The sequence below is a fragment of the Hippoglossus hippoglossus genome, chromosome 23 (assembly GCF_009819705.1).
Source record: "Hippoglossus hippoglossus isolate fHipHip1 chromosome 23, fHipHip1.pri, whole genome shotgun sequence".
NCBI classification, from domain to species: domain Eukaryota; kingdom Metazoa; phylum Chordata; class Actinopteri; order Pleuronectiformes; family Pleuronectidae; genus Hippoglossus; species Hippoglossus hippoglossus.
Window position 1 is genome coordinate 3,224,768 of NC_047173.1, and position 22,430 is coordinate 3,247,197.

A 22,430-nucleotide genomic window follows, 5' to 3' on the forward strand; every position below is an offset into this window, starting at 1 on the left:
TTCCAGGGAAATGGTGGAATTTTTTCAACCCGAGTCTTATTCTCATTATTTTTAAATGCTAACAGTTGAAAACGTTACAGCAAACAACAAAGTAATTTATAGTGACATTAAATACATTTTTATTAAAAAGCAGAAATCATTTCAAACACTCAGTCAAAAGTAATTAGCAACTATAGCTAACTGCTTAGCTTTAATAGCTGAGGGACACACCTGGCTTAATAAGCACTAGCTGTTTGGTTAGCTTAGTTAGCATGCTACCTGTTTATCTGGAGCAAGATTGTACTTCAACTAACGATAATAAATATGACAAAATTGTTCCTAAAGGATTTGATTGTGAATCTCACTCTTGAATTTACTTAAAAGCAAATAAAGGAAACAAACCTTATTTGCTTATTTAGCACGTACACATCAAATCAGCAGATGCACAATTAATGTATGAATGAACAAGTAGGTAGTTCAGTCAGCCACCATGGTAAATCCCAGAAGTTAACTTCAGTGTTTACTTTTGATTTGGAGACGAGCGTTTGAAATGATTTCTGTGAAATTCACGTGGGAGACTTTGGGAGGCGTGCACAGTTTGTTCTGGATTCATCAGTCGTAGAAAACGTGTCTAAATTTCTACAGTTTGAGGTGGTGAGTGTAAAGTTGAGCACACGATATGAGAAGAAGACCTAGGAGGAAAAAATCCCATCATTTCCCTTTAATGATGTTGAGACGTGGAGAGTCGGGCTCCATCGCTGTCTGTGTGGCAAACATGAATGTGACTCGGTTACATCATCGGTTCACCCGCGTGGACGCCAGTGTTTCACGTTAGCGCCTCCTACCTTCAGTGCTGGGACTTGTACATAGACGAGTTTACATCAGTTAGTTTGTAGAGAAATTGAACGTTTAGCTGGAAGCTTCCGAACATCAAGTCACTTATTTTTTATTTTTTATTTTTTACTTTGTCAGCCCCCCCCCCCCCCCCACCTCCTTACACCTTTATTCACCCTCCTCCTCCACACACACACACACACACACACACACACACCGTTGTTAACACAAACCCTGCTCAGTAAAATATGGTTCTACTGCTGTCTTGTTGAACATAAAAATTGAAATTGTAGATTTTTTTTTTTTTGTGTCTAATAACTCCTTTGTATATACTACTCCAGATTTGTATGTAACGTTTATGGTAGTAATTTATTTAACTTGTCTCCTCAGTAAGAAAGTTCCTGAAGCACCACTTTATTTTTAAATTAGGAATTCAATGTGCCATTTGTTTATTTCTGTATTAATGTGACTAATGTTTTTTTTTTTCTTTTTTTTAGATAATGTACAAGTAAATCCTCATTGTATTATTTTTTTTTAAAAACACGCTTGTCCTTACTCACTACCAAGCGTCAGTGCAGGAGTGGAGATGGTGTGTGAGAGAAAGTCTCTGGGGTGGTTTTTTTAAAGGCTGGTTGGATTTGACTGTGTTGCTCTCTCACAGCGATGGGAACTCTGGGTGTAGATGACAGTCTAATAACTCTGAACGGACACACGTCTGACCCCTGCTGGGTTCTGCAAAGTTTAACACTGTTGAACGGGTCGGGCTGCTGAAATGATCTGTATGTCAGGTTGAAGTCAGAAACTGTTAAAGATGTTAATCAAGGATTCCAAAAGTACAGATTTATTGATTTAGTTTTGGAAGTTTCTGGCAATATGATCATTAAAAAGGCAGAAGACGTGTTTCACTGCCCTCAGTCACCTGTGACCCCAACTAGAGCTGCAGCTAACATTTACTTTCTCAATTGTCAGGGGACAACCCAACCAACAGTCCACCATGTGCTCAAGTTTAACAAAACTGTAACTGGATTGTTTCTTGTCTGTTTTTGCTTGAAAATGACTCAAACGGTTTTAATTGCTAAGTAAATGGTCACGTTGCTCAGTGAAGTTTCCCAAAAATGCTGCTAAACCTCCTCCTGTGATCAATTTATACATTTTAATTGCTTGTTTGGCCAGGAATCTGACAGTAGCTTCACCATGTTCTAACTCCTTACTGAATTTCTAATGTTAGCCAGTTTCATATCTTCATGTTCCAGTCACTATTTCCTAATCATACCCGTCCCATCTATTTTATTCATGAGCATAATGTTAAAAAACAGATCTTTAGCTGAAGGATCCGTGTGGACTTCACATTCACAGATGGACTCTAAACAGTCAGATGCAGCTTCATCAAAATCATTTCATCTGATCATTAAAAACGATTTTGCAGATGTATAAGTGCAGCAGCCAGAACCAGCATGTGTGAAGACGCCACGTTCTGACTGTCGTCTACATCCAGTCTGACCCAGCTCATCGTTTTCACTCTCGTTTACTCATCTCTCCATGGTAACAAGTCAACAGCTAAATTAACCACAGCAATATGACATAATCCTTTTTTATTTATTTTGGTTCTTTTTTTTATTAGAAATGACATTCTGAGCCGGGTTATGTTGTCAATCATGTCAATATAGTTTTTAGGATCCAAATAAAAACCGTGGGTTTAAATGTCCAACTGTGTTTTGTTTATGTTGATCAGTTTTGTAATCTAGATGCTGATGTTTCGTCTGAAAAGCTAAGAAAAGAAATCCAAAGGTTTTAAAAATGTGTCTCAATCTGCAGGATTCACACACGTGAATCAGCTGTTTGTGCGCACTGTGTCATTACTTCCAATGTGTGTATCCTGCACATTGACTGTTTGAAAGATGAAGTAACGCTTAAGCTCTTAATTAGGATTCTGTTGTTCAGATCTTCGATTTTATTCGGCTGTAAAACTAGAATTACAGCCCTGTGGTTGTCTGCCTCTGCAAACCAGAAGTTTCAGTCTGCGTACATTTAGTCATGAGGTCACGTGACCTTTGACCACTGAGCCCAAGTTTTTTGTTGAAAAATTAAACAGGATTCGTTTAAGGTGTTCTGACGACGACGTGTTTATGAGGTAAGAGATTTTTGAGATAACTGACTTTGACCTCCAAATTCTAATCACTATCTTTGACTGCAAGTGAACATTTGTACCAAATCTGAAGAAATTCCCTCAAGCCGTTCCTGAGCAGCAGCGTTCACAAAAACCTTGTTTTGTAAGGCTAGTGACCTTTGACCTTCAAAGTCTAATCATTTCATCTGTGACGTGAACGTTGTACCCGATTTGAAGAAATTCCCTTGAGCTCTTGAGATGTGATGTTCACCAGAATGAGAAGGATGGACTCTCACAGACATACAAACAATGGCAGCTTGAACTGGAATTGATACCTTATCAAGTTTTTCTTTTAATTTTGGCTGAAATACACTGAAACTACCAGTTGCCTGGAACTTTTGCGGATCAATACCACACCTGAGTAAATGTTTGGAAAATGATCAGTGATATAACTTGGTGAGCCTGTAGTTTGAGGGCTGATACATGGTTATTTTGCACTGCCCTCTGCCATTTAAACCGCCTGTAGCAGCTCGGTGACACCATCCTCAGTTAGTGGGATGATACCTCTCAGACAGACGTGTGTAGTTTAGTGTCTGCCAGCCTCTAGCCGACCCTGACCTCTGACCTCTCACATGCTAGTGTACACACTGAGTTTGACGGACGTCTCCCCTCACTCTCCTGACAGCTTTGTTGCTCCGCCTGTCGGTGGAGGGAACAAACGACACCTGTGATCAGTCTCGTTGCTGCACGGTGTCCGGTAACCTGATCCACCAGAAGAAGTGACAACCCCACAGCTTAACGTCTCTTCAACAGGCGGCTACATGTTTGCAGAGGTGGAAAGACAACAACCAGACGGGTAAAAGCCAAACCTTTGGTATTAATGTGGTCAACCAGACACTTTTAATTTCAATTTGTTTTCTTAACAATGACCGGAGAACCTGATCGCTGTCAAACGATTGAATTAAGTACACCAAAGAGGCCTGGGGCTCCACAGAACCCAGCAGACCTGCCCTCTTTCCAATCCTGCTGCTCAGAGAGAAATAAAATTAAACTTTAAAAAAGAAAAGAAACCCATACAGCATCACTCTGATCAGATGCCGCTCTCGCTCTGTGAGTAAGTGCTCGGTGGAGAGAGACAAAAAAAAAAAAAAAGGAACAGACAACAATAGTAATCTCAAGATTGCTTGTAAAATTACTTTTAAATGTAGATAATATTTGTATATAGGTAGATAATGTTTGGTTGATTTAAGGGGGATAGAAATAAGAACTTAAAGGTCAATACAATCAGAAGGTCTTAGCTCACTAGCTAGGTCAACAGAGAACCAGTTAAACATGCAACTACAAAGAAAAGAGCTACAGAAAAAGTAATTTAAAAAATCAGATTAAATCCAAATGTTTGCTCAAAACTACACCAAATGGGTCCTCAATACTAAATCGATTCTTAAAAAAAACCAAATAACTGATTTCATTTTTAAATAAAAATGGCTAATTGACATTATTGCACATGAGCAAAAGACAGTAATACTATTAGAACTCTGTTCATTGACCCGCCCCTCCTCCTCCTCCACCACCTCCTCCTCCTCCTCGACGGACCCTCCTGAAGCACTTCAACACATTCAGACACCTGGTGATGTACGACGACGAGACATGGTCCATCATCGGCAACCAAAGGGAGGGAGAAAAAAAAAAAAGCTTGACGTGGGGGGCGGCAGGTAAAACAGCCAGCAGAGATGAGGGGAGAACACTTACATTGTGCTATCATGTACAGTAAATGGCTGCATAAGTGCTTTTTCTTAAGCTCGAAGGAGAAAAAAAAAAAAGTTTTGAAAAACAGGTATTTATTGTTGAGGCATCGTTAAAAGTTAGCCTGTGCTATTCCGTTCCGGGGGGTGACCATGTAAAATCCCTAACGCGGGGCGTCCAACAGGTAGGAGAGAGAGAGAGAGAAATCTTTCAGGACATAAAAAAATAACGATGACGATGTTACCCCTCGGATTCTGTCGTTTTTCAAAGATCGCTGCTACATTTAAACCGCACGTAATCGTGTGCAACATCAGAAAAAAGGCTTTGAAGATGATTCCTCTACGCTCCGTTCGGTCTGTTGGGGGTTGTTTTTTTTTTCTTATTTTTCATACATATAGATTTATTTTTTTACATGTTCCGCCGCCTCATTATTGGTGTTGATTGGCAGTGTCCAGGTCCAATAACGTGGCAGAGTGATTCAGTAAAAAACACCATAGTTGCAGTGAGGTTATTTAGGGGAGTCACTCTGGAGGAGGCCGACAGTCCGCAGCGCCGTCACTGGGGGGGGAGGGGGGGTTCTGTGTCGGGTGGTGATCAGACGGGTCCGTTGACCGACACTTCTTGAGGAGCTGGCGTCTCCTCTCTGTTTGGACGACAGAGGAAACAGTCAAGACTCTGAACAGGATGAACGTCTAGTGTGTGTGGGTCGATCTGCTGGGAAACTTTCACCTCAGATGGGTCTTTAGAAAAAAAAGCCTAAATGTTTCAGAGCATATTTTCATTCCTCTTGTTAAGGGTTAAGGACAGAGGATGTCGCACCTTGTGAAGCCCTATGAGGCTACTTGTGAATATGGGCTATACAAATAAAATTTGATGGATTGATATTTATCTTATTACAGGGTTTCTGCAGGTGTCAACTTACATCTAAGCCTTGTTGAGACCCTTTAAGACCATAATGTATAAAATGTAAGACCTCTAAAGTACCACAGATATGAAGGAATATCAGATTCCAAGAATTACTTACAATACATCTGCTCATTTCTGCATCATTGGAAAATAACTACAATACACAGAGACATAATAAACTATGGATGCCTGCAAATAAATTCTCTCTCAAAAAAAGATGTGATTTCATCAATGTGACCAATACTCCAAAAACTGAAGTATTAAAGAAAGCAAAGTAAATAATATCACTTAGCATTCCAGCCACAGAGCTGCTTTTGCACAATTTTGCAATGCGACCAGTACTTTCCGATTTATATTGTTGGGTTTATCTGTGAAATACCTTTTCTCCTCACACACGGCCCATAATCCTGTCTACATGCAGCCTAAAGTCAAGGCTGCATCACCTGAACTGCCGACAAATGTGTGTGCACGTCCGTGTATAGGGACACCGAACATAGCGGTAGTACAACAATAGATGTGTACAGGTGTTTAGTAATTTTTTTCTTAATGCCCATTTTTGATGACATTTCTCCAGAACTGTTATTAAACTAGTGAAGATCAGCAGCAGTTATCTGATATACTTACTTCTTGTCAGTCTGTGTGTTTGCAAGTGACTCGTCAGCAGGCGGCTGCTCTGATGGTTTAGGAGGATCTGACAGAGAGAGTTTCTCCAGAGACACAGGACTTTCCTCACTGCAACACACACACACAGAGAGAAATTAAGAGTTACTATTTATTTCACACCAGCACTTTCAGGAAGAAAAAAAAACTATCCAGCTTTTAAAATAAATTAATAAACACTGATTTAAAAAAATATATATTTTACCTCTTATTCTTTGCTGACACATTCTTTATACTCTATTTCCAATCAGGTACCCAAGTACTAGACAATAGCTCAGTATATTCAGTAAATACAGATAAATTGGTCAGTGTTTCCCATCGGATGGAGTTGTAGCAGCAGAGCGCTACTAGATAGATTCCCCCGCTCCCCCTTTCTCAACCCTTCTCAGCCTTGGTAAATAAACTGACTTTCCACACTCACAGGAAATACTGTGACCCAGTAATTAACTACATCTATCAAGTCACAGTTGTTTTACTATTTAACCTTCTGAGACTGTGACTGTGAGCTTGAGCTTGAAGTTTCTGCAGAGAAGCTCTCAGGCTGTACTTTACTTAGAAAGTCCCAACTGAATGTATCCAGTAATTTTAAATCCCAGTCAGTCTATAATTACCTCAGCGTGGTACACACACACGCACACACACCAGAGTGGATTCAACAGAGGAAGCTTTAGGCACTCAGCACCTGACCCTAAGGTTCTCAGCTATAAGGTACAAACCTTTTGAGGTCAGCTGTCTGGTTGCCAGGGGCGACTGCTTTTTCCGAAGTGGTGGTTGCAGCACCAGCATTTTTGTCATCCTCCTCGCTGTCAGATCCCCCGGAGGAGCTGCTGTCTGAGGCCACGAGAGGAGCCTTCCTCCCTTCTTCCGCTGTCCAAGCAGTAGGAGTGGCACTAGGAGTGGCACTAACCTCTTCTGACACACAAACAGCAAACAGGGGAGCAAATGTTAGTTTGTTTTGTTCCGTTTAATCTTTAACCAACTGTAACAGAGAAGTAGACTGGTGGGATTGAGTGGATCAGCCAAGCGCTGAGAATGCAGACACACTCACCGCTCTTCTCATGGTTTTGTTTGGCTTGTTTATCTGCATCCGAGTCCACAGGAGAGCTGCACCTGGGATTGGTCTCTTTGCTGTAAGAAACCAGAGGGGAAAGACAAATGATGTTACCAGGCTGGAAAAAAAGACAGTTGTTCCAACGCAATCTCCACTTTTCAAGCAGGTTAGCCAGGATCCTTTTCAGACTCTGTTATTTAAATGCTTTTTGTCATATTACTCTGAGAGGCTTCTGTCTGATCACTCTAGTCCTGACTGACTGCTGAGTGAGCAGGAGATGGTTGTCTGTCCAGCAGGTTCTTTCTATCTCTGCAGAGGATTTCTGAAGCTCTTGTTCTCGAATCAGATGCGTAGCAAAGTTAAATTTCCTTGTGGTGCTCTTACGTACAAAATTGTTGCAAAGACGTGAATAGCCATGAAATCATGATGGGTAATGTGAACAGATGTGTCAATGCAAGATGAAAATTGTTCAGTATTCGTTTGACGCTTTGTCACGAACAACAAATAAATAATAAAAAGGAAAGGGCTAAGAGAAGAGCCAAGACAAGAGGACTACAAGCAAAGTTCTGAAAATATGAAGTCTTTTACTTAGTTCCAGTCAGTTGGTCTTCCTCATCCAAGTTAGCACTAGCATTAGCTGTCTTAAACAGATAGTCAGTTGCACAGTTACTCCAAAAAGTGCACAGCGACCGTAAGGCAAACATTTGGTTTATGTTTGATCTGAACACAACATTAGAGGGAGTACAGTTCCAGCGACCTTCCTGCCAGGTCACTCAGTTTGGATGGAGAGGAAACTCAGAAGAGTCCTGTTTTACACTAATTCAACCACACAACTAAGTGTACATGAGTCTCAATACTTTCTTAAGCCAGTGTGTTTAGCAGACTTTGTTGTGTTTATCTAAAACTCTCGTACATATATCGTTTAAAACTATGACCTAATAGACCTTTTAAATATAACATTTGAGTTCAGACTTGCGCATGTGGATCAACAGGTTTTCTTCTCACCCAGAGAAAGGCTGGAACTCAGTGAAGTTGGCCCAGCCTGTTTCATGTGTCTCTGCTCCGGTCCGAGTTGAGCTGTCCCACGCCTGTGGGGTCTGGGAGGCTGTCGTTCCTCCAGAGTCCCTGAAATTCGCTGTCCAGCCTGGACCTGGAAACAAGACAAACCGTGGACACAAAATAAGACGACAGCCCGTCTTGAAGGGTTGCTTCCAGGCTAACATGACACGAGGTTGTGTTCTGTGAATGGCTGCTGTCCTCTAATCTACCTGAATCTGATGTGTTTTGCTCTGAGTCTTCGTCCTCATCAGATTCAGATCCGTGGTCCTGCTCCCTGCCTCCATTCTCCATGCTGCTCCGGGAGCTTCCCTCTGAGGTTTGAGAGACACCAAACCTGGAAGAGCAGGAGGAAAGACAAGGGAACGATTAGAAGGTTAACAAAGATTTGCCATGCAAAGAACTGCACTGAAAGAACTAAAAGCTAGAATTATATCAGCAGGTTTACCTTGTTCTGGATTTAGCTTGTGTTGCATAGTTGATCTCCTTCTCCTCCCAAATGTCCTCTTCCTCTTCGGCATCGTCAAACTGGCGTATCCTTTCTTTACAGCAGGCTTCAAAGGCAGCCGCATTGGCCTGTGTACAAATAAACCATAGGAAAGTTCTTTCAAAGTACGTTCATTAAAATTAAGAGGAAAAAAACACCCCCGCCCCATCTAAGTGGTTTTACGGTTAGTGCAGCTAAAGCAAAGAACAGATGACAATTTGTCAGTAATCTGCCATATCCGCTAAATGGGGAAAGGTACTGATGAATACCTGAGAGAAAAAAAGCACTATCCTCTGTCTGTTTTCGTTGCACAATGGTTGATGCACCGTTAATCAACGCTTCATTAACCCTGGACATTTTGAACCAGGGTGCAGACAGACTTGCACAGTGAAAGCGAGGCAAACAGGAAACTACTCTAAATGCCAATGGTTTAGATTAGTTATGAGAAATAACAATCCTATAGCATTACATTGTGCAATCAACATTTACTTCATACTGATAAGTTAAGCAAAAATACATATCTGCAGCATTGATTATTATCTCGAAGTAAAAAAAAAAAAAAAAAAAACTCATTATTGTATATGCTGGCCGAAGACATCTCACAAGCGCATTAACGGAAACACAAAACCACAACACTAATGTAAAAGTGACAATACAACTACGAAAGCCACGCCACAGACACACTAACACAACAGAAGTGAGCTACAACTGACACCGAACAAGCAGAGTTAAAGTGGGTGCTCCGAACACCTGTACCGTAAGACCTCAAATAGACTAGCATCATATTTTAAGCGGTGTCTGGCTTGTCCGGGTTTCCACAAATGACGGCTCACTTCACCGCAGTAAGTCACTCTGCTTGTTTCATTTACAACATCAATAGTTGCTCAGTTCCATTGTGGCTGTGTTTCTGTTGTGTGGCTTTTGTAGTTGTGTTGTCACTTTTGCACTCATGTTTTCCTTTAATGAGTTTGTGTGTGATGTCTCTGCCACCGCAATTATGAGACACAAAAACTCATATTTCTGTTTTTCATGACATTGCGGTTTACACAGGAAGACTACAGCTGTGGTAGCACCATTAGCAGTAGTAGTTATATTATTAGTACCAATAATCAAACAATTCTTCAGTAAGAGAATCAAAGACACAAATGCACTTACACTGTTATCATCAGCATCTAGATTGAAGTTTATTTCAGCGATTCTGTCAAATGTGGCACTGAGGAAAGAGAACAAATGAATGTTCAACAAGATCCAGCAATAAAGAGTAAAACACATTGAGTCAAATAATACAATTACACAGCAGACATAACCTAAAAAGTGTTTACTGACAAATGTTGTTGCTCTTTTGACTGCACAGTGAAGTTGTTCGATGCCGAGCAGATAACCTCTTTCTCTTTTCCCTTAATGGTCAACAACTTGTGTAAGACTTTAAGACATACTTGATATTTTCATCGTGCTCATTGAACTCCTCATCATTGAACCCAAACTGATCCACAAAGTTGGCAGTCATCTGTTGGATCTGATAGTCGGAGAAGGCCTGGGAAGGTTATAAAGGACACGTGTTAGGATAATACCATTATGGACAGAAGAGGTAACTGCAGAGGGATATGCGACATGTTTTATTTAGATAAAAGAGTGAAGTGTCTTTCTGTTTCCTTGGCAGTGAGTGCATCCTACCTGCTGGAGAGACAGGTCGTTGGGGAAGGGGCTCTCCATGTCATCGTCCTCACTGGATGAGTGCATGTTGTGGGTGCTTACCTGTAAGACAAGTGTGGAGGATGGTTTTAGTGTCCTTACATGACATATTTTATAAATCACAGCAATTATGATAAGACACACAAATGCTTAAAAAATTAGGGCTGCAATAACTAATCGATTATAAAAATAGCTGCCAACTAATTTAGTGATCGATTCGTCTGATTGTTTCACAGCGGTTATGTTCTAAAGCACAAAACAACCTGCTGGAAGATATTGCATCGCTAAGTTTGATTTAAATACAGACATGAATTCAGCTCAGTGCAGCATTAAAAAAATACTTATACTTAAAAAATAGACTTTGAACTTAAACATTATTGTATACGTTTACAAGAAAACCTTCAAATCTATAAACAAAAATCAGGGCCACTACAGTTAATTCACCGGAAACAATTCTGACTTGATGTATACACTTTAATATTTATTAAATGAAAGTTTTGACAAGGAAGGTCTAATACTTTGAGTAACAGCTGCTCGGACTCGGCTCTGAACACAGGGATAATGCTATGAGAGGAGGTTCCAGAAATGTATTTTTTGAGAGAGAAAAAAAAAGACATCTTAATGACATCTCACCAGCTCTACCGTGTTTCTCCTGTTTGTCTCTCTCAGGGTCTCGTCCACAAAGCTCTCCCAGCGACCTCTGCAGTCCTCTGGCAGCTCTGCGAGAGTAAACCACAGGAGGGATATTAAATGTTACTGAATTTTCACTTAAACAGCCAACTCATCTGTCATCGGGCCTACTGTAGTATAAGATTACCTTTTATGAGGTCAGTGATCTGGACCTGTACAGATCCTTTCTCCAGGTTCTGGACCACCATGTTGGCAATTCTGGTCAGATGACCCATGTTGCCTCTCCTGGTGCCTCCCTCAGCCCTGAGATTCACAGATACATGCATGGTTATTTTCAACAGTTACTCTACGGCAAAAACACAATTTAACACATCTCACTGCATTAATAAGTTACAAAACAGAGGACAATATTTTTTTTATTTTAAAGGGGACATAGCATGCAAATTCCACTTTGTTAGTGCTTCTACAGGTTAATGTGGGTATCTGGCATGTCTACCAACCCAAAAACTCTGGGGAAAAAACACTCGCGCGTTTTGTTATAGTTCCTCTAAGTCAGAAACGTCATGCTTGAGCGACTCGATTGCGCTTCCTGGGTATTGTGTCGTAACAAGGAACTGGAAGTCTCCCTACATGGTCTGTGTGGAAGACTTCCGCAGTGTTCAGCTCTACTGTACGCCGGGTTACAGTAGTTACGCCGGGGTACAGTAGTTACGCCGGGGTACAGTAGTTACGCCGGGGTACAGTAGTTACGCCGGGTTACAGTAGTTACGCCGGGGTACACCGGACGCGGAAGCGCCGCTGCGAGGCAGCGCAGCGCCGTTCTCCAGCGCGCAGCCGCCTGGCTGTTCACACGGGACGAGCATTTCTCCGCTGGTCAGCCCCATAGACTGTATATATAAGGTCAGCCCGCGATTCTGCTTTCTCCACTTGTTGTTGTACCCGTTGAATGTCGGGGTTCGGGGGTAAATGATGTCTTCATAGCCCCCCCCCCCCACACCTCTCTTTCTCTCTCTATCTGTCTGCTTGTGTGCTTGTAGTGGATGGGCAGAGGGGGACATTTAATTATGTGATTGGGAAAATTAAAACTCCAGGACAACAAGGGGAATACAAAGTATGGGATGCATATTTGATAATTTATATCATATAAAATATGTAATTTATATCGTTTAAAATCATGGGGGGAGAGGGGGGAGGGGGGAGCTGGCTCATTAGCATTTAAAGGAACAGGCACTCAAAACAGGTCACTCTGTGGAGGGCTGTTTTATACAGGGTAAAAAGGGTGCTGTTTTATATGATCCTTGTGGTATTTTGACCAAAGTATGTTACAGACATTTCATTAAGACCCCAAGGAACCATATCAACTTGTGGTAAAATGGGCATGCTATGTCCCCTTTAAGATTATAATATTTATGTTTTGCTTTTAAATGCATAATCAGCATGTAACAATACATATCTTAAAACATCTAAATGACAACAAAATACGCCCCCACAGAAATAATATAGTGGTGGGAAATTTGCTATTTTAATATCAATGTGTTAGAGCACATTGCTGGCCAAGCATGTAGAGAGTCTTACTGTATTCTATCATTCTCCTCCCAGGCGTCAAGGATCCTCTGTACCAATCGACACTTCTGGAAGAGCTGAGGGTTCAGGTGAAACACAGAATGAAGGTGAGTGAGGAAATAATTGAGAAAATACAAATAAATCTAGCAAGAAAAACACGAACAAACATAGGAGTCGTGCTGCTCCACCTGTATCTACTTCACAGTTAGCTTAGACTCGGTTTGTAAAGTTTACTTGTAAAGTTTCTTTATGACTGATGGATAGATTCACTGGCTTTCAGGGTGTAATGTGCCACTGTCAGGGTTCAAAGCTGCTTAATCCACCTACATGTGCCACAAGGGCATTGTGGATGGAGGTCTGTGGGTCAACGGTCCTGCCTGTCTCCACGGCCTCCCCCTGCTCTTCGAGGTTAGACACTGCAGGGCTCCCATCGTGGTTCTGGAGACCTGGAACATGCCGCTCCTCTGAGGAAGGGTGGTTCAAGATCGCTGCCACGCACAGCTCCACTTGGAAGTGCAAAAAATTATTCCAGGAGTATTTGAAGAACAGATCCTATTCCGGGAAAGAGAAATCAAAGGTCATTGACATGCTGCTGACGACTGCACGAAAGACAGAACCACTGACGACACCATCCATAAAAAAAACACTGTTGTAACAGAAGAGCGTTTGAATCCTGTCGGTACACAAAGCTTTATGGCCTTAAATGAATGTGCTGCCAAGGCCACACCCACGGCCCTCTCATTACTGAATGGGATAAGGTAATCAGTTGCTCCCTCCCTCATGACAAACCTTGTGCAAATCTGATGCAACTTTTTCCAGATATACAAACAGAATCAGGCATAAAATGTCCCCAAACACTGTGTGCAATGACAAAAAAGTAGTTGGAGTTTCAATGTGTAGAGTCAAGTTAAGATTTATCATACCAGTAGTAGGTCCATGGTGGTAAGATTGCACAGCTCCTGGCACATACTGGGGGAATTGGTCTGCAGTAGGGCGGCCACCAGCCGGGCCACATGAAGGCGGGCGTTCCCCAGTGGCTGCTCCAGAAGGCCAACGGTCGTCAATATTGCACTTTTCTGTTGATGAAATAGGGAAACACTTAAAACGTTAAAACTGTGAATTCACCTTCAGCTTCAGTACTATTTTCAAAAGTATGCTAAAATGTGCTAGCTGAACGCGCTTAGTTGTCAACCTGCAAAAACTATTTATTACTTTCACAAAAATATAATGAATATTTCATTAGAATTTCAGAATTAGTTCGTTGAGAGTGAACTCTCTTCATCACTTGGTGGTGCCATGCAGCTTTACCTTGGGGGGATCCAGAAGAAGCTGCTGGAAGTCCTTTAAATGGGGCTCAATGGCATTTAAAATACTGCTGTTGACAGTGTAAGACCTTTCATAACCCTGAGAATACAGATCCATCAGCCCTTCCAACCTGAGAGACACAAGCAGACAAAAACATTAGACTATTTCCCTATTCATATATACACAAGCAGAGTTTCAAGCATTTCCTGTATTCCTGATACAATACAGAAGAAAATGAAACAAGGTTCTAATGACTTCTGTCTTATTGTCTCATTGTTTAGAAGACCTGGGAGGACACGGACCATGACAAAACCAAAAGCTCCCAACATTGACAGTTAAAACCTGACAGGAAACACTTTGACTCACCCTGACCTCCTGGTCTCCAGTAAGGTAAGTAGCACTTGAGTTCCATTAACGATGGAGGCCTCGCTCCTCTCCCCCTCAAATAAGTTCTTGAGGAGCCCCGCCACACTCTCCTGCCTGAAAAGTTAACAGGTTTATGCTGTAACCAATGTCGGCAACTAGACATTCAATGATGATGACGACATGCTAATGAGGTGTTGAAGTAAACAAGTGTCCCATTTATCTGCAATTTACGAGAGCTGTCCAATTATGTGGCAACCTTTACCAACATTAGATGAGCCAAAGGTTTGACTTGTTTGGCCACTAAACAAATAAAATCCGATGCCATTTAAAATTTCTGCCTCAAATTTGATGTTGCCATGTAAATGTTGGGTTTTTCAGGACACACTCATTCCTCACACTACAGGTAATTGTTCAATTCTATGTTACTAAAAACATTTGTTTCCTCTTGAAAGGCCTTGGAAACTTACGACTCTAGTACAGCCAATAGTGGGTCAGTCTCCATGCCATCCTGCATCTGATTGGCCTGGTCTCGACTAAGGCGGATGATGTCACAAAGCGTTTGGGACGCATTCGATTGTCTCTGAAAGGTAAATTGTTGAGATATTAAATCTACATCAACAGACGGCTCCTCTAGATGAAGGGTTATAATATTCTTCACCTGACAAACACATTTACAGCATTGGACTCCCAGCATGCTTCACACTCACCTCCTCATCTTTACCAGTATGGATAAGCTCTGTCAGTCTCTGTACCAAATTCTCCTCATTCAGCCACTGGAATGGAAAAAAAAACATGAACTACATTAGATACGTCCAAGGTTCTTACCAAGGGGAGGTACACAAACATATTTAGATCACTTACATGAAGGACCTCCTGCCTCAAGGGGGCAGGCTCCACACAACTGATGAGGCGAAGCAGCAGGTCCATCATGGCAGAGGCATCAATATGTTTCAGCACCAGACCAATGAAGCCTTCCTTTTTCTTTAGAAAGGTAATCACCTGGAAAAATAAAAAGTGTTTTTGTTTCCACACAGTACTGTTTGCCAAGGGTTAATGTGGTACAAGTTAATTAATTTAGTTACATTAAACGTGCGAGTCATGATCTTTTTCCACTCTACCTGTTCGGTTTTCCTGGCAATGAGGTTGCCGATGGTTTTGCTGAAAAAGCTGGCGAGTAATGGGTTGAGGGGCGGATCCTGCTCCAAGAAGTGGTATAGTATCTCGAGGAGAGACTCCTCCCCGCCCAGCTTATCATTTATAATGGACACATCTGATGTCAGGAGCTCACAAGCAATGTTGGGAAATCTTATTAAAAAAAAAACAGAGTCACATTGAGGAGGGGGCTTGGTTTTTATATATTTAAATCATGTAAAATGTTTTTACTGACTGAACTTGATGTGCGGGCACTCACTTAAAGCGGCTCCTTTCCTCCAGGTCAGCGGGCGGCTCTGTGGTGATGAGGCTGACCAGCTCCTGCATGCAGTGGTCCTGGCAGAGGAAGAGGAGCAATCTGCGGTTTTGGGCCTTGCACTCTTGCAGGACATCATCCTCCTCCATCAGCTCTCTCAGCGTCACGTCCTCCCTGTCCAGCAGCTGGTCAATGTGGGAGGTGGTGTGCAGGTCGAACTTCCAAAACATGGTGGCCGCTGGGACGGGGGACAGAGCCCTGGGTCATAGCAAAGCAGAGTGATAGATGGTAAAAAAACATGCAGGTGGAGAAGGTCGAAGGAACACAGGGAGACCTAGCAGTGTCAAGAAAAAATAATATGGGGTAGGTAGAGGGAGAGTGGCTGGCTGAATGAAGAAGGAAGCAGGTCAGAGAAACTAATGTAAACAAGGATATAACATTGTGGATAAAACTTTTCTTTTTATATCACAGACTATGTTTAAATGCAGTATAATAATGTGCTGTATTAACATCTGCTTAATATAGAGATTAATTGTGGTCAAAATAAGATGTGTAAAACTCAAACAGATGCTGCAGTAATGTGTGACACTTGTATAGAGTATGACCAAAATGAAACTTTTAATGATTTTGCAATAGAAACTATATAATCTCCAAAGTTATTTCATGTAAAGAGCCCAGGTTTTTAGTTGATTAGTATGTTGTTGCCTACAAAGGTAAACCACAGGACATAGAAAGATAGTGTGTGGTTAAATGCTGGGGGGGTCCACTTTGGACCATGGAAACGGAGAATATGCTTCCCTTACAAGCTCCTGAATTCAAGCAAGCAACTACATTACAAGCTACATTTCTGTCAACTTTATTTTTCCTGAACTGACAAATTTGGGTATCTGACTGGCATTGCAGCATGCAGAAGCACAGGCTCAGTCTGGAATCGACAATACTGTACACGGTTATTAGGGTGTGTTGGTTATTTTCTTCCAGTGCGACCTCCGTCATCTGACAATATGCAAATTTTAGCTTGGTGCTTTCTGTCTGACAATTTAAACCCGAACTACATCCGTATCATGGAAATGTCATCAGTTTTTCCTAACTCCATCTCTGTGTCCAGAGCTTGCAGCCATTTCTCCAGCCCCGTTACACAGACTGTCCAAGGCAGGAATGCTGCACCGCTATTCTGCCTCGCCGATCTGTGTAAAGGTAGTACAGAATGGGGGGCATTGTTGCCCCTGCCTTTAAGCCGTCAGTGGAGGTAGTCACAGAGCCAAATTGACGACTGTGTAAAAGAAAGAGCCAGCATGACGGGACAGACGCAGACATTGTTGTGTTACACGTCATGCCTCTGATTTCGTAACGCTGGCATGCTACCTAAAATTACACACTGGGATAGGCAACGTAGTTTATGCCCGTGTCGTTTCCAAACAAAGCAGAACAGGGTGTCGCATCTTCCAAACGATTCGCTCGTGCAAGCCGATGATGACGAAGCCTGCAGCAAATCTTCTTATTCTTTAGAAAAGACTCGGCACAGTTCGGAGCATTGCTGCCTCCCACTGGTGTAGTTACATCACTGCCACTTTAGTCCTGTGAGTGTTCCACCAGTGAGCATGGTATAGTCAAAATGTAGCGTAATACAAACTCATACCAGTGTACTCTTAATGTAGTTCACACCTATTTGAAATTACCCCTATGAAGTGCATTGAAATTCATTGACAAAGCTAATTTAAAAGTTCAAAAAAGGAACAAACATGTATAGTATCTTTTGATGTCACTATACAGTATATATATATATATATATCTTTATTTTGGTCAGACGTCCTTCGAGAAATTATTTAAATGATGGGATAAAATCTAATTCTTGCCCCAGTTGCCTGTATCCTCAGGATTCTTTCACTATTTGCTCAGAAGGCTTTTGCTACTTGCTTGATGTTGTACACTATTACAGTAGATATCCAAAACTCCCTTCTGTCATAACAGGGGATCAGAACTAAACTGGGATTCATTCATGCTTATGGAGGCCTTGATGTTTTGCCATTTTTATTTTTACAAAATATGGGAACCTTTACTTACAGCATCCATTATCTAACAATGTTGGACATTGAGGTAGATATGTATACAATTATATTCTGTAATCAAATTTTTTTTGTTAGTTATTACCTTTTATTCTGTAAAATGTAATAATCCTTCTGACAAGCAGCAGTCTTCTTCCCATATAACCCCATGTGTGTTTATTGTTGAAGAAGTTTTTCAATATTGTGACATGTGGAGGTCTTTAGTCACTAATAAAGCTAAAGCATATACTGAGAATTTAACATATCTATAGGGAACTCCTACCCATCGTCATCAAAATATTATCGTATTTTCAATGATAACAACAGCTGAACTACAGCTGTCCAAGTAAATGTTGTCATAATCTATACATTACAAAAGGATGAAACATGTTTATACATACCAGTGGATGAAATGTGGATATCTTTAATCAGACCTCCCCCACGGGCAGGCAGGCATTTGTGTTTGTGCAGACGACAGAGAGTGTGGCGAGGCCTGGCATTTATCAGCATGGGTCTCCTCTTAAAATGCAGGCCTCTTTAGGAGATGAGAGACTGAGAGGCTCACCATAACCTGCACAACACAAAAAAAGCGGGGATTTATTTAACAAGATTTTCGAAGAAACGACACTGTGTTATCATACCATTCAGACATGATTTCAGATCTGGATAAATACTCTGTGTGAGTGCAGTTATGTCTGTCCTCCACCAAATATGAAGTTAGGTTGTCATAACTAAGTGTCCACAATCAGGTGGTGATGTCCAATTCTGTGTAAAAGTTTAAACCCTTTAGATGTTTAGGTTCTTATCCATTATGCAATACCAACAGGGAGGCATCTGAGCGGACCCAAATTCATGCTGAGCAGGACCCCAAACATATATACAGCAAGAGTCCTGATAACAAAAGTCAGATTGGCGTGACATGGAGACAGACGCAACGGAAACAGCCTAAGTTCACAGAAGAACAGTGACGACAAGTTCTCAGAGATGCTGTGAACAACCTACCAGCCAATTATTTAAAAAGTAGTTCTAAAAGGATTGGTGCAACTTTGAAAGCAAAGGGTGATGAGCCCAAATATGTAATATATTTTGCCTATTTTGTTTGTTTTTCCTGTGCACCTTGTATGAAGTTAACTGATAAATAAAAACGAGTAATGGCATTACTTATGTAATAGGGCTCTGCAGAACTAAATACCAGCTGTATCAATGTTTAAGTCTGGAAACAACCATTAGAGATTATGGCTTGTTCCCAGGCTGACAGTCAGAATTTTCAAAAATGTCATGTGTAATCAGCTCTGCAACCACAAAAGCTTTTAAAGACTAGATTATGGTAAATGAAGGATGCATCCTAAATGGTGCAGAACAAATATGTAATGCTCTTGTGACTAAGCAAGTATGTTTAAATAGTGTTTCCTCACATTGTGGCTGTGGCAGCTAATCTAGTCAACCTAACACACCAGAAGTGACCAAAAACTAAAATAACTATTGCATCTGCTGGGTTTGTCCAACCTAACAAGCTTCTCTGAGCAACATGCTATCAACTGTTGATCGTGGAAGTAAAGCTCAGGGAGGATATTAAAAGTGCTTCCTCCTTTTTCTTTTCCTTTTTTCCTGAGGACGACCGATCCTTGCACATGCAGCAACAGTGTCCATCTGGCATACATTTACAGAGTACACAAGTGCAGTAATAACCCGTTGAACGCTCCCTGTGGACACTGAGCAGGGAAGCAAATGCTTGACTTTACATCCAAAATAGAACCCGCCAGAGGCAATCTCAACAACAACAGTCTACTGGCACATATAACAGACAATGAAAAGAGGAACAATGGCACACATAAAGGGAAAACACGTAGATGTTGTGACTTAACAACAGCCTGTAATCAGGCAAATTAAAGTGTGGTCCAGGGAATTTCCTCCTAGACTTTACACGAGTTCTGCTTTACATACTAGATACAAATCAAGATGCAACAGTGACCACTGAATGTTTATCGCGTTCTTATACGTGCACTAGCAAATGATCAACCAATCTGCAACAGTGCACTTCAGAGGACAAACAAAAGCTTCAGTTTTAGTCAGCCTGTTGCTGCTTACATGTACTTTGGTGCAGTGAAGCAAAGTTAGATGAACAGACTTGCATCTAAAGCTCAATACACAGATGCTGGTGACAAAATATTGATATTGAAATGCCAGTGATTTCACTTGTGATTTGTTGTATTCCTTCAAAGATTTCCTGGAGTTTCAGTAAATCCCAGTGCTGATTATCTTTGGATTTTATTAACCTTCACGCCAAATGAGCTATGACCTCGAACTTTGAGGAACACTTGCCATACTTTCCTTCTGATTTGAGTAAAGTAATATGCGCTTCAGAATGACAGCTTAATCAATAATACAAAATTAGACACCCACTCCCACGTTTAGAGTATTTTAGCACAGAGGGGGGGTGTCCCCAGGATGTGTCTAACAATGAGAGGCGCACTGGTATGTAGCTAAAGAAATGTAAACTGAGCTGCAGTAGCCTTGGCGTGAAGTGCACATCAACTGACTTGCGGCAGGAGCTCCGATTTCTGTTTACTTCAACTCCAGTGAAGGCAGCACTATCAAAGATTAAAGATTTTTTTTTTAAAAACGACATAAATTAATGACCGGTGATTGAAGTCCTCGTGGTATTAACACTCCTCGCGGTTGTCGTGAATACACAATGACCCTTTCTTACTTTATCCACCGGTAACTAACCCATAATGACGGCGTGCGCCTGATTAAAGTCAGCCAGGAGCGAGGCTCGGTGGCCTCAGTCAAATCCGAATGGCTGCAGTGAACCACACCGCTTACACGGCTAGATTGTTAACTAGTGTATAATAACGACCATGTAAGGATATACGGAACAATAAAGAACATACGAATGGAGCAAACAAACGTCGCTGATGTCGACAGCACTCAACCACAACTGGTTCACGTAACTTAGCGACTATGTTCCGTCAAGTAGTGTTAAGTAATCCAACAACTAAACCAGCTCCTTTAGTGAATTTAGCCTTTTAGGACCGTGACATTCTCGATCAACGTTATGTTTGCGCTTGTTCGGCAGCAACTTCTAAAAGCTAGCGACCTGTTCAAACTAGGTTCACGTTAGTTCCTCCTTTTACACTGATTAGCACGTAAGCTAATTAGCCAGTAATGGTTAACGTGTCCAGAGCTGAGTTAGCAAACTTAAATAGCTCCCCAACTTAGGCTCAACTTTGTCGCTACAGCCGCAGAGTAACACGTTAGCTGCTCGCCCAAACTCATGGCGTTCTCCTTGTCCAAAACTTACCTTTGATTGAAAACCCGCGGCTAGTCCTCCTGTCTGTTAGTTCGTGGAGTTTCACGTCAAGCCACCAGCTATTAAGTCTCTAGCTACCCAGCTCGCTATTAGCTATCGGTGTTAGCTAACATACATTAGCCTGTGTGCGGATAGTGATTTGTTTTGAAGAAGGGGTCAGCCTGCGACAACACTGGCTACTGTTAGCTAGCTCAACTTAGCTAGCGTTAGCCGAATGTTGCTGTGAAGTCTGCCAAATGGACGAGTTCCCCGACGCCAATGGCTACCTGGCCCTAGAAGCGGTGCCTGTTATCCCCGGTATACGGTGTGTGGCTCGTACTCACGCACAAAGTGATTCAAACGCGAGGCTAACTTTAGCTTGCCAGGCAGGAAAAACTCAGTCATATTTTTCGAATCAAAATGGCGACATGGTTACGAGAGCGCGCAGTGGAGCTCCAGGGGAACGTGCACCGACTTCAGACAGTGCACTGAAAGATGCGACATTAAGTCAAATACTAATAAAATACACGTTATTTCTCAAGATGCACACATAGGGGCCCGCCTGCATAGCTGTGATACTTTATTTCTAACCAAACAACAACTTTAGATATTTATCCATATTCTAAAGTGGGTTATGTGGACAATAAATACCAGGTTGATGAGAACAGTCAATAATAACATGTAGTCAGTTTAATAACAGTACAGTTCAATAAGATGCATTGCCATATAACTATAAAATGTGAGAGATTCAAGTTGGAAGTTTGCTTTATTTATTTTTTGGGTTCCACAAATATTTAAGGTCGATCAGGCCCAGAGACTTAGAGAGGCTAATTTAAACCAGAGTGATTTCAAAATCTTTAAATGAATATATATATTTATATTCCTATTTAATCAAATTATGTAGAGTAAGATATATAGAGTTTCTTAATAGTTAATATAATAATATAGTAGTTACATATATACTATTTATATATATATATATAACTATATTGGCAACAATATTTTCAATGCCAGTGTCACAATCAATTTCAAATTTGGGAAGTATAAAGTAAATCTATATATCTATATATCTATCTATCTTTCTATCTATCCTTCTGTCTATATATTGTTTTAGCCCCGTAATAACCTACCTAACGTTGCATTTATTGCAAACCTCTTGTATTGAGATACATTTCTCTACATGTATGTAATAAATAGGCAACTGGACTATTGTATGTAAACAATAAATAATAATAGACTATTATCTTTGAGATGATGCAATTGTTTGTGAAGGAGGTAAACATTATGTCCTGAAAAGAGTTTTCAT

General features: G+C 41.2%; 1 protein-coding gene across 5 annotated transcripts; it reads right to left on the reverse strand.

Annotated features, from left to right (window-relative positions):
* Positions 1-3,790: 3,790 nt before the first annotated feature.
* Positions 3,791-21,609, reverse strand: LOC117757403 (serine/threonine-protein phosphatase 6 regulatory subunit 2-like). Of its 5 annotated transcripts, none has more exons than XM_034578535.1 (24): positions 21,137-21,609; positions 18,234-18,403; positions 15,791-16,045; positions 15,498-15,684; positions 15,241-15,378; positions 15,087-15,152; positions 14,847-14,959; positions 14,380-14,493; positions 14,017-14,143; positions 13,632-13,784; positions 13,036-13,260; positions 12,721-12,785; positions 11,333-11,448; positions 11,149-11,234; positions 10,498-10,578; positions 10,260-10,357; positions 9,979-10,036; positions 8,785-8,912; positions 8,549-8,673; positions 8,286-8,430; positions 7,278-7,357; positions 6,946-7,141; positions 6,194-6,301; positions 3,791-5,306 (listed from the first exon to the last, which is right to left on the reverse strand). In XM_034578535.1, exons 3-24 carry the CDS (start codon positions 16,015-16,017, stop codon positions 5,258-5,260), a joined length of 2,685 nt encoding a protein of 894 aa, XP_034434426.1. In that variant the 5' UTR covers positions 16,018-16,045; positions 18,234-18,403; positions 21,137-21,609; the 3' UTR covers positions 3,791-5,257. The 5 variants fall into 5 exon arrangements, with proteins under 5 accessions (XP_034434426.1, XP_034434429.1, XP_034434430.1 ...); XM_034578538.1 differs by having other exon boundaries at positions 11,158-11,234; positions 21,137-21,573; XM_034578539.1 differs by having other exon boundaries at positions 7,278-7,358; positions 8,323-8,430; positions 21,137-21,573.
* Positions 21,610-22,430: the final 821 nt, after the last annotated feature.

Bases quoted from the DNA above. Each gene is read 5' to 3' on its own strand.
- LOC117757403 (XM_034578535.1), bottom strand. From the start codon at position 16,017: ATGTTTTGGAAGTTCGACCTGCACACCACCTCCCACATTGACCAGCTG. The intron at 14,960-15,086 runs GTGAGTGTGAAG...TTTACCTTTCAG, and splicing joins ATACTGGTAAAGATGAGGAG to AGACAATCGAATGCGTCCCA. The intron at 8,913-9,978 runs GTAAGTGCATTT...ATTTGTACACAG, and splicing joins TAGATGCTGATGATAACAGT to GCCAATGCGGCTGCCTTTGA.